Raw genomic sequence first — 13,521 nt, 5'->3', positions numbered from 1 at the left:
AAATTTGCCCACTTGGTATCTGACTGTGTTTTTTTCCCTTATGAGCGCAAGACTTATTTATACATTCTATTAATGACTTTTTGTCTAGTTTGTAAACAAATTGTGGATCTTCGTAACTTAAGGTGGACGCTAAAAGAACATTATTCTCTTGATTGTATTAAATTTCGCATTTCTACGAATAAATTTACCGGGGGAGGTGCAGAAAGAGAGAAATGAAGAGAATTGATGTTTGGGTAGTGTTTTTAAAAGTTCGAAATTCTTTGTTCACTTCTGATAAAATCTTTTACGAGTTCAGAAAGATCTTTAAACGGATGTAGATGTGAACGTTCATTTGTTGCAGTTCCGGCATCACACAAGTTGTATTCGTATTTGTACACTTGGCGGTGTGCAGAGAATGGTGTAAACTGTATCTTTACCTGGAGTTTTTCTTGAGGGAGTTCCAAGAGATTTCCCTACCCGTAGCATACTAGAAAAAATGGGGGGGGGGACGAACAGGATGGTTGTAGCGAGCGCCAGAAGTCTCGGGGCGCTAAAACATCAATTGGATACCATTTACCCTTAGTAAGCCCAATGATCGTCTTCGCGGCGCCATTTACGCTTTGTATGCCACTGTTCCTCACCCATCCACCCAGTCTCTACACCCCACCACCATTCATTTTCTCAGAGTTATATTAACTTTTTTGTTCAGTCAGAAACGATGAAAACCTAAAATCGACCCCTTCGCCCCCACCCCCAATGATGAGTGAAGTAATTTTTTTCACATCACTGTCAGCTAATGAATTCTTTTTTTTTTTCTTCTTTTTTTTAACAACAACATACGCAATGGAAACTAAAATCCTAATGTAAATAACGAAATCAATAAAAGGCATTGCAATGACTTGAAGCCAAGATACCAAATGAAGTAATAAGACATGGTGCATTTCATCTTGTGGATCTTTAACTAATGTAAAATCTGCATGATCAATAAGTGTCCTTTTAAACTTTGTATTTATAAGTTGGCTTATTTTTTCAAATTAATATACACAATTGAAAACTATCAGTCCACACTATTAAGTATTTTTTATATATAAAGTAAAATAACTCTTTCATTAATACTCCGCTTCTCATTAATTATGAGATAAAATAACCGCTTAAAAGTCGTTTTATATTTGAAATTATATCTTGACATGTTCAATAATACATAAAATTATGGAAGACAGTGTAACTGAACACTAATTAAAACAGGTTTATGTCAGCTATGAAATATGACACGAATATCTCATAAGGATATATTATTGCACACTTCAGAACTACCCAATATGATTATTATTGCAAAAAAAAAGTACATTGTTAGATATTTATGTGCACAATGAGTTACTGTATCTTATTCGAATGTCAAGAATGTTTGCTTTTCAAATAAAATTTACGCATAGATTTTTACCGATCAAAACATTCAGAAAATATTACAACCTTGCTGGTAGGTTTGTATGTTTATAAATACGGCAATGGGTTGAAAGAAATGTGGGTGGATAGTTAGGTAAGTAGGTGGGTGAATAGGTAAATGGCACACTACAGGATAGCGTGGTAGACTGTAGTTTCGAGTAAAACTATGTACACCCAAAACAGAATGAATTCGCTTGTAAGTCAGGTCCATCATATAAGGCGCTTGCAGTTCATAATCTATATTACTTGTTCTCCTGAATACTCCTAACAGACTAATCCATTATACGCCAGTGCGTAATTATTTTTCTTTTTCTTCAACGTATTTGAATTAATCTTTGTACGTTTAAGACGTGCGTCGGCATAGAGAATAGAATGTACTTTTTGAGCTGCATTCAAATATGGCGATAGTACATAAGCATTCAGAATTCAATATTCATCTTTGGATAAGTTTGTGTTGCTGTATTTCTTTCACAAAAGCAGAAAATAATAACCTAAACCTGATCGATAATTAGCATATGAAACGACAAATAAGTAAATAAATAAATAAATAAATAATATACATTTAACTAATTTCCAGCATTATCCTGGTTTTATCTAACTTTTACTGTATTTTCTTTTATATTTACTTACTTTGTACATTCGCAAAAGTTATATTCAAAGAATAAGTAGTACATAAGCAGACCAGACTAAGACCTGTAGTACGGACCACGCAAACAATTGTCGAGGTAGATGGAAAACAATTGCAAATATGGAAACAAATCTTACAATATCCTTACGTTATAATGTTTATTTACAATGGCTTAAGACACAGCCACAAAAGTGTACATGCCATTGTGTACGGTTTGAGCGCAAGCAGTACGATTCATTTAAGTACATTCATTTCAAACTGTCTTTCTTTATGTATTTATGTGCTCACGTGTGTATGTATGTATGTATGTATGTATGTATGTATGTGTGTATGTATGTAAATATGCATGCATGGACACAAAATAAAATAGCCACATGTTTACTCTACATCTTAACTTAATCAAACTGTACTTCTGAATTTGCTGCTCTTGTTGCTGTTGGAGTCGTCCTCCATCTTCGTCTTTCACTGACTAAACATCAGTAAATTGACCAGATTAATTCATAAATGGGGTAAGGTGAACTAAGTCTAATTAATGTAGACGTAAACATGTGGTAGGACTGAGTTGTTGGTGGTAAAATGACTACAGTGAATATGTTAGCAATTATTTTATATATTGGTAGAGGACCAGACAAAAATCAAATGACAATTTTGGATAAAAACAATGGTGCCATAAGTTCAACCTCTTTTTTCATCATCGTCGTCGTCGTCATCATCATCATTATCATCATCTTTGTCTTCTTCTTAGTATTATTATTATTCCGTCAAAAGACGAAGGAGTAATGTAAGGTTGGGCTATGACTCTAGGAGTCCTAAATCAGTTCAGATGTGTGATTATGATTTCAAAATAGTACCAAAAGAGGTCAGCAATAACATTGTGTCTATCACTAGTCTTAATGCGCATACATATCAGTTTACGTAGCACCCTGAACTTCGTGTACCTATCCTTCTTACTCTACAGACGTTACTGAGCCAATTCAGTATTGATCTACGGAGTGTTTTCTCAACGGGTGTGTGATTTACCTATGTTTACCTGGTCGCCAAGGATGATTGGCAGAGCGCATGCGCGTTATATGGAAACATCTTTGTACATGTTTAAAGATTCACATGTGTGCAATATACGCGTCCAGTCCTGTTTGGAAATACGCGTCGTGCAGTGCTTGGAACGACACAGTTTGCTATGTCAGATGTTACAGTAAAGGAAAAAGTATCTTGAAATAATTTAAATTGAAATTTACCTAGGTAAGTGGCATCAGTTATTAAGGTTCACACAGAGAGAGAGAGAGAGAGAGAGAGAGAGAGAGAGACTCACATAGAGGGTAGAATATACTTGTCATTTTCCTGCTTCTGTATCTCATGCACATACATCGTGTCATCTCTCTCTCTCTCTCTCTCTCTCTCACACACACACACACACACACACACACACACACATATTTAATTGGCTATATATCTTGTTGGCTTAGGGATCGTATCGTATCGTATCGTATCCATCCATCCATCCATACATACATACATGTATCTATCGCACACAGTCAATCACGCACGTATCCACCTCGACTTCACAATGTCTCATATAGTACATGGTCCTTGTACGTTGGTGGGTGGTTTTGGTGGGGTGTTGCAAAGTTTATTGTAACTGCAAAGCCATATCCGTTTTAATATCTGAGTCTGCCATTATAGCAGCTGCTTCACGTCTTTGGGTAAAACGAACAGGTGAAAAGATTTACAATCAAAAAGGAGTGAAGGAAAATTCAACCCATATTTCAAGGCAGCCTTGATAGCCATCCAGATTATATATTAAGAGAAGAGTTCGGTCCGTAGTGGTTAGAGCGTCCGCCTCGGATGCGGGAGGTCGTGGGTTCGATCCTCGACCGAGTCATACCAAATACTTACAAAAATGGTACTAACAGCTGCCTCGCTTGGCGCTCAGCATTAAGATGTTAGTGTTAGGAATGGTCGGCCTGGTGTCCGGATAATGTGACTGGGTGGGACATCATGCTACATGTCTGCGGCATGATGCCCCAGTGCTAGATATCACTATAAACCGTCACACTGTAGACATCGTAGCGATATGACTGAAAATTTGTTGTTGTTGTTGTTGTTGTAGGGTTTAATGGCATTTTTCATTACAGGATAGGCTATACATGGCAGCCAGTAATAATGGTGGAGGAAGAACCCGGAAAACCCCGGAAAAAACCACTGACCCACGAGAAGCTACCGGCAAGCTTTCTCACATATCCACATTGGCCGAGCCCGAGACTCGAACCCACGCAGACAGAGGTGAGACGGCAGTGATCTGTGACGGAGAGCGCTTTAGACCACTCGGCGCCCACTGAATTTTTTGTAAAGCTACGTTAAAAATCCAAATCACACGCACACACATGGAGTTCGAATCAGAGGTAGCACTCCAAAAAACAGTAACTTTTGCCGCATACAAAAAATATAGGATAAATAAATATAAACAATAAAAGAAACTTGGCATTTTGTCAAAAACACCTTTTAATCTCAAAAAAAAAAATAGTTGTTAACAGCTTACTTGCAATTGACTCAATAGTTTATGTGTACCAATTCCAAAAGGGGAAAAACAGTTCAACTTTACTAAATCATATGGAAAAATGCAACAAGAATTCGCCCGGTCTGATATATAACATGCAAGTAATCACCACTTCCCTTTCCCACTTTATTGTATTTATATAGCTAAATCGGGAATTATTATATCTCTGCAAAGAATGTGCATAATAGACTGGTTTTTTCTTTTGTTCAGATAACAGCTAAATTTACTTATATATATATATATATATATATATATATATATATATATATATATATATGCTTCAATACTTGTAATCGAAATGACAGGAGAAAAGTTTTCCGTATCGTTCGCATTTTACTGTATCATGGATGATTCGATTAAAATACAGTTCATTAACTCATCTTATAATATGCGCATCATTTGCTCGTTAGGTCATGTTGACAGTTATTTCCCAATCCAGCCACCAAAACTCCTATGTGTACGTATGTTAATACCACACACACACACACACACACACACACATATATATATATATATATATATATATATATATATATATATATATATATATATATATATATATGTGTGTGTGTGTGTGTGTGTGTGTGTTGTTGTTGTTGTAGGGTTTAACGCCATTTTTCAGCACACGATAGGCTATACATGGCGGCCATATATATATATATATATATATATATATATATATATTTATATATATATATATATATATTTATATATATATCGCTTTCCGTTCTGTCTGGTGTATATTTTTAATTCTCTATAATTATTTCTATATATTTTGATTTCTTTCATATGAATCTGGAATGACTGTGTAGATACATGAGAATTAATTATTACGTCATGCGAGTGTCTGTAAACACGAGTGCATATAACACCGACTGAGTAACATCATTTTTTGGTGATGTGTGCTTAGTCGTGAGGGAATATGGGCAGTGTGTGCAGGCAAGTCGATATGTGCCGTTTATCCGCGGACCTGGTTTCGAACCTCCGTATAATAAGAATTAAATATTATCTAACCTGTATAATAGTATTATATATATATATATATATATATATATATATATATATATATATATATATATATATATATATATATAATTGTTAATGAATTCATTTAAGGTTCAAAATGCAACGCAACGGATTCAACTTCCTAAACTTTAAACTTCCGGAGTTTACACCAGAGGAGGCCAAGATGTCTTTCTCCCAAAGATGGCGGGAGCATGTGAAGCAGAAACGAGGAGACGGCAGGAGCACGCGCTGTCTTAAAATTGGCATGCGAGCTTTGATGCTCTTCCAGTTTCCATCGCAGCTGTTTATTACTTTAAAATATATCACCCCATACTTATTTGAAGATATTAAGGATGAATGGCTACAGTATTATTTTTGCGTGTTCGTCTGGTTTGTTGGACTCAATGGAATAGTGAATTGGCTCTGCGTTATTCTATATGACACAGCCGTACCAAAGTCACGTGACCGACCTTGCATTCCTGTAGAAAATCAGTGGAATAACCCGCCTGATAAGTTTGTTCCGTTAATACAAGAAACAGCTCAGCAGAATGGAAGTGTGGTGTACGATATTTCTGTCAAAGAAGCTTTGCCATGGGAATACTGTGATAAGTGCAAAATACATATACCCCCGCGCGCGCATCACTGTGCCTATTGCAAAACCTGTATCCTAAAGAGAGACCATCATTGCTTTATGGTAGGAAATTGTATAGGATTTAGAAATCAACGATATTTTGTCATGCTGTGTTTCCATTCAATGATAGCTGGTGGGCTAGGTGGTTATCTTACCTATAAATTCGTAAGAGACGTATACTGGGTGAATTACGCCGAATCGTGGACGGATCTAGTGTTTCCCATAGCCATCTATCGATGCATATTTGGTTCAACGCAAATTGTACATTGCATTCTGGTGATGCACCTTTTTATAGAGCCTTTTTTCGGATTTATCGGCTTTGTGTATTTTACGTCGCAGATGCTGTTTTCTATGGAAGGGAAAACGTTGTATGAGATGTCCAAAAAGATCCCAGTGAAAAACAGTAACACTATAAGCAAAAATCTTAGGTCAGTGTTTGGAGACTTTTGGGCCTTAAATTTTTTCTTTCCGATGACGATAATATTTCGTCAGAGAGAAGATGGAATGAGTTGGGAAGGAGTTAAATATGACCATAACGCGAACAGAAAGACAAAGGAAGAGGAGAATAATGCTATCTAATGAATGAAGAACAGTGCAAATTAATTACACGTCTCCTTAACTCAAATAATATCCATCATGCAAAATTGACATCAGATTATAACCTCTTTTATTTTCATCTAATAGTTTCAAATTTTATCCACAACGGCAAATAACAGTTCGGAAAGAAATTGCTAAGTATTTTTCAAGAGTGAAGTGTCCGTATGCATGTTTATCCGTGGTGTCAATAGGAATGTTTACGCATAAAGTGTCATCTTGCATGTTTACACGTGCTGTCTGTAACATTCAAATCAATGTTTTGTTATCATTTATCTGCACTTTAAATTATCTTGTTTTAAATCTGTCAATTCCTTATGTAAGCCTTAATATTTTCACATATTTAATCTTTTTAGGCGGTTGATAGTAATTTCGTCCAATCCCACTGTTGTGAAGTGGGTGGGGGTGGGGGAAGGTGCGCCTGCAGAATTATTTTCGGAGGGAAGGCAAATATCTAGTGGTGAGCTATTAAGTTTTACGGACGTTGGCCAAAACATTGCTTAGATATGAAATCCAGGGGGTGAGGGTGAGAAATAATTGATACCCTGCTACTGTGTGCAGGTCCCCATGGGTGGGGGCAATATTAAGGCCGTCAAGTGAATATGTTAATGTTGACAAATCACTTCTTTTAGGTCGATTAACATTTATGTCTTACAGTATATTATACAGTATCTTCCGTGCAGCTAGTCAGAATGTTTTTTTTTTTTTTTATGGAATAAGATTGATTGCCATTTTTGTATTGCAACTGAATGACATGATGTGAATGCAACTTGTCTTACGTATATAACTGGAACGCCATGAAACTGTTACGAGCTCGCTTCTTTCAACAAGCGACTTTGTTGTAGTTACTCCCCTTTTTAAGCAAATCTATTCAATATAACTAGTTTCAGCTTTGATCGCCTTGAAACTTTATACATTGTTTTATCACCATTTGAAGATGCCCTTGTCGACAAATCACTCTTTTCACCCAAGTTTTGTTAGAGTTATTCCCCTATATCTCATGCAGTGTAAGACAGAATCTTGTTGACATAACTTATTACGAGTCCATGAAGCTAGGTACCTATGATGGACTTCATCAAACGATGCATATGATGACAAACTTGTTACGAGTCCATGAAGCTAGGCACCTATGATGGACTTCATCAAACGATGTATATGATGACAAACTTTTGTGCTCCCTTCTTTTTTTTTTAAAGAGAGAGAGAGATGATGATGATGATGATGATGATATTCTTTTATTCCTCCATTTTCTCAAGATTTTAAGACAAAAAAGAAATGCATTTAAATACATAGAATCACAAAAATAGTGGATTCGTTACTTATTGAAATTATTTCCAATAGCAAACGAATAAATAAATTAAAATCATTACTAAACTATATATATATATATATATATATATATATATATATATATATATATATATATATATATATATATATACGATAGAACATTTGAAAATGTATCCTAACAACAAAAATAGTTAGTTTCCTAATCGCTTTGCAATCCAGTACAAGTATTTCTTTCCTTATATTCTGAGTGAGTTCTCTATTGAATATATAATATCCTTTATCTTAATGAAATACTTGGTAGATAGTCTGATCATATTTATCCATGTCTCAAATTCTAAACGTTCTGATATATCATTTAAACCACCAAGTAGTATAATCAGTATAACATCATCGGTCTGATCACATAAATCACGGTAAATCACTGGAGGCATATACGAAAATAGACTTTCCATCAAGTGGTTTCTGTCGTCTGAGGTTAAGGCACAATTCATCGAAATATGCAAAATACGGTCATGACTCATTTTGCCACATAGGGGACACAGTCCAGGTCTTGTTTGCATTCCTCCAATACGAATTAATGTCCCATATTCCATTTTTCTGCTTGAGTCAGTGTAAGCTATTTTCCATAGATGATGCATTTTTAGTCCTGGATTAATTTTTAGAAATCTACCGAGTTCCTCTGATGGATTTCTGATACTCATTTCATGTTTTCTCTCCTCAAATATCTGTATTCTTGTCCCAATTAAGTTTTTCCATGTTATAATGTTTGGAAATTTTCCAGTGAAAATAAAGTCGCTGAGATAGTCTTCTAAATAATACTTTTTGAGTACAGTATTAGTAGTAAGGTGGGATACTATAGCGTCAATGGGACTTATCATTAAAAACACCCTTGGGAACATATAGCGTCAATGGAAATTTAACATGGAGAAAAATCGTGGGAACATATAGCGTCAAGGGAAATTAACATGGAGAAAAATCGTGGGACTGTATAGCGTCAAAGGAATTTAAACAGGGTGGGACTGTATAGCGTCAAGGGAAATTGAACATGGGAATAGAGTGTGGGTCTATCTAGGGACTAGGGGAATTTAACATATGGAAATTGAACATGGTGGGTCTGTATAGCGTCAAGGGGAATTGAACATGGTGGGATTGTCTAGGGACAATGATGGTAGAGGGTCAAACACAACAGAGACAGAAACATACATACACTAGTACAAGCGTGAGATTTATATATAAAGCATTACCAAGACCTGAAATCTTGCTGGGGTGTTCAAAAATTTGCATAATTGTAATGATGCTATAAATAGCTATAATCAAGGAAATGCTCAACGACAAAATGGATGTGACTAAAAGTAACGCTAAAATGACGAAATTGTCCCAGATTTTAAAGGAAAATAAACATATCCCCGAAAATTAAGTTACAATGGTTTAGACTAAAATGGATAAAATTAGTAACTACTTACAATATCAACTTCTGTGACGATCGTGGATAAATACCTATGTATCTATAATCAGCTGAAATTTCTATGAAATCCCACTATCTATTTATAGCTCCAACTTGTGGGTTTTTCCTTTGGAAAATCCCACTATCTTTTTATAGCCTCAGCTTGAGTGATGTTCCTGTTTGTGAATTCTAGTATATATGTATAGCTACAAAATGTGGAAATCCCCAAGTCGATATTTATAGTCTCGAAATTTCCAGCGTCAGTGACGTCACTGTACTGAACACTAGGGATAAATATCAACAGTGTTGCAAGTGGCTGACCTGAATACGCGCTACTGTAGGTAGGTAGGTAGAGTGTATCTGATAGGGATAAAGTGAGTTTTATACGGACAAACAGAGACCAATAGACACACACAACGTACGCGCGCAGACACACACACGCACACACACACACACACACAAACACACACACACACACACAACGTACGCGCGGAGACACACACACACACACACACACAAACACACACACACACACACACAACGTACGCGCGCCGACATACTCACACACACACACACATACTCACTCACACACACATAAACACACACACTATAAAATAGATAAAATTAGTAACTACTTACAATATCAACTTCTGTGACGATCGTGGATAAATACCTATGTATCTATAATCAGCTGAAATTCCTATGAAATCCCACTATCTATTTATAGCTCCAACTTGTGGGTTTTTCCTTTGGAAAATCCCACTATCTTTTTATAGCCTCAGCTTGAGTGACGTTCCTGTTTATGAATTCTAGTATAGATGTATAGCTACAAAATGTGGAAATCCCCAAGTCGATATTTATAGTCTCGAAATTTCCAGCGTCAGTGACGTCACTGTACTGAACACTAGGGATAAATATCAACAGTGTTGCAAGTGGCTGACCTGAATACGCGCTACTGTAGGTAGGTAGGTAGAGTGTATCTGATAGGGATAAAGTGAGTTTTATACGGACAAACAGAGACCAATAGACACACACAACGTACGCGCGCAGACACACACACACACACACACACACACAAACACACACACACACACACAACGTACGCGCGCAGACACACACACACACACACACACAAACACACACACACACACACACAATGTACGCGCGCCGACATACTCACACACACACACACACACATACTCACACACACACACATAAACACACACACTATAAAATAGATAAAATTAGTAACTACTTACAATATCAACTTCTGTGACGATCGTGGATAAATACCTATGTATCTATAATCAGCTGAAATTCCTATGAAATCCCACTATCTATTTATAGCTCCAACTTGTGGGTTTTTCCTTTGGAAAATCCCACTATCTTTTTATAGCCTCAGCTTGAGTGACGTTCCTGTTTATGAATTCTAGTATAGATGTATAGCTACAAAATGTGGAAATCCCCAAGTCGATATTTATAGTCTCGAAATTTCCAGCGTCAGTGACGTCACTGTACTGAACACTAGGGATAAATATCAACAGTGTTGCAAGTGGCTGACCTGAATACGCGCTACTGCAGGTAGGTAGGTAGAGTGTATCTGATAGGGATAAAGTGAGTTTTATACGGACAAACAGAGACCAATAGACACACACAACGTACGCGCGCAGACACACACACACACACACACACACACACACACACAACGTACGCGCGCAGACACACACACACACACACACACACACAACGTACGCGCGCCGACATACTCACACACACACACATACTCACACACACACATAAACACACACACTATAAAATAGATAAAATTAGTAACTACTTATAATATCAACTTCTGTGACGATCGTGGATAAATACCTATGTATCTATAATCAGCTGAAATTCCTATGAAATTCCACTATCTATTTATAGCTCCAACTTGTGGGTTTTTCCTTTGGAAAATCCCACTATCTTTTTATAGCCTCAGCTTGAGTGACGTTCCTGTTTATGAATTCTAGTATAGATGTATAGCTACAAAATGTGGAAATCCCCAAGTCGATATTTATAGTCTCGAAATTTCCAGCGTCAGTGACGTCACTGTACTGAACACTAGGGATAAATATCAACAGTGTTGCAAGTGGCTGACCTGAATACGCGCTACTGTAGGTAGGTAGGTAGAGTGTATCTGATAGGGATAAAGTGAGTTTTATACGGACAAACAGAGACCAATAGACACACACAACGTACGCGCGCAGACACACACACAGACACACAAACACACAAACACACACACACACACACAACGTACGCGCGCAGACACACACACACACACACACAAACACACACACACACAACGTACGCGCGCCGACATACACACACACACACACATACTCACACACACACACATAAACACACACACTATAAAATAGATAAAATTAGTAACTACTTACAATATCAACTTCTGTGACGATCGTGGATAAATACCTATGTATCTATAATCAGCTGAAATTCCTATGAAATCCCACTATCTATTTATAGCTCCAACTTGTGGGTTTTTACTTTGGAAAATCCCACTATCTTTTTATAGCCTCAGCTTGAGTGACGTTCCTGTTTATGAATTCTAGTATAGATGTATAGCTACAAAATGTGGAAATCCCCAAGTCGATATTTATAGTCTCGAAATTTCCAGCGTCAGTGACGTCACTGTACTGAACACTAGGGATAAATATCAACAGTGTTGCAAGTGGCTGACCTGAATACGCGCTACTGCAGGTAGGTAGGTAGAGTGTATCTGATAGGGATAAAGTGAGTTTTATACGGACAAACAGAGACCAATACACACACCCACACAACGTACGCGCGCAAACACACACACACACACACACACACACATACACACATACACACACATAGAGAGGGAAGAGGAAAAAACAAACCCCAAATATACTATCAACACAGAAGGGAGATGATACAAACCCCAAATAAACTATCCACACAAACGTACGCGAACGCATACAAACCCCAAATATACTATCAACACAGAAGGGAGATGATACAAACCCCAAATAAACTATCCACACAAACGTACGCGAACGCATACAAACCCCAAATATACTATCAACACAGAAGGGAGATGATACAAACCCCAAATAAACTATCCACACAAACGTACGCGAACGCATACAAACCCCAAATATACTATCAACACAGAGTGAAGAAGTAAAAGTTTTTTGAAAGCACCTAAGCCCTCACCTGCAATGACCAACTCTGCCAAACACCTACACCCCACCCCACCCCACCCCCACTCCCAACACTACAAAACCCATTTAACCCGTTATTTTATGGCATCAGTGTGTGATTTAGGAAACATCAAGACACAAAATAATGGAGGAATAGACTGACTATTGTTTACCGACTTGCATGCCTAAAGAGCGTGCGTGAATGAAAACATCCTTCCATTTCAATTCTAACTAAAACATGATCCAGAGGGATAGAGATAGGTGAAAGGGCACAATTTCATAAAGTGTGAGTAGAAAACAAAACACGCCATCCTTATTATACAATGTCAAGACCAAGAGACACTTACGTGTTCTTTCTGGTCTATTCTCTTTTAGAAGGTAGTATGAAATTTCACATCAGGGCCAACGCATCGGCTCACATTGTCAATTTTTCCATTTCCATGTCTTTACTGGCACAAGTTCTTCATCATCTTCAATTTCTTCTTCTTCTGAATCCCTCTTCTCTGTTTCGTCTTGTTTTTGCTTATTCTCTTTTCTCGTAGGGCACTCTGAATTCCAGTGTCCTTTCTCCTAACAACGATATTAGGTATCTTGACTTTTGTCTCTCTTTCTTAGACGAAGCAGGTATTCTGGAGACAAATACCCATTTACCTTTGCAGATATAGCAAACTTCATTAGCACTTACACACTTTCGTATGACTCTCATCAAATCAACGA

At 37.0% G+C, this 13,521-nt stretch overlaps 1 protein-coding gene across 1 annotated transcript; it reads left to right on the top strand.

The window, feature by feature from the left end:
• Positions 1 to 3,149: 3,149 nt before the first annotated feature.
• LOC149783067 (uncharacterized) lies at positions 3,150 to 7,088 on the top strand. Its single transcript, XM_089931285.1, has 2 exons — positions 3,150 to 3,289; positions 5,721 to 7,088. Exon 2 carries the CDS (start codon positions 5,728 to 5,730, stop codon positions 6,817 to 6,819), a length of 1,092 nt encoding a protein of 363 aa, XP_089787411.1. The 5' UTR covers positions 3,150 to 3,289; positions 5,721 to 5,727; the 3' UTR covers positions 6,820 to 7,088.
• Positions 7,089 to 13,521: the final 6,433 nt, after the last annotated feature.

This window comes from Sinohyriopsis cumingii, chromosome 14 (genome assembly GCF_028554795.1).
Source record: "Sinohyriopsis cumingii isolate HCF-2022 chromosome 14, ASM2855479v2, whole genome shotgun sequence".
Lineage (NCBI taxonomy): Eukaryota > Metazoa > Mollusca > Bivalvia > Unionida > Unionidae > Sinohyriopsis > Sinohyriopsis cumingii.
Note: the sequence above shows the minus strand (reverse complement) of the source record. Positions and strands in the feature narration are given on the sequence as shown.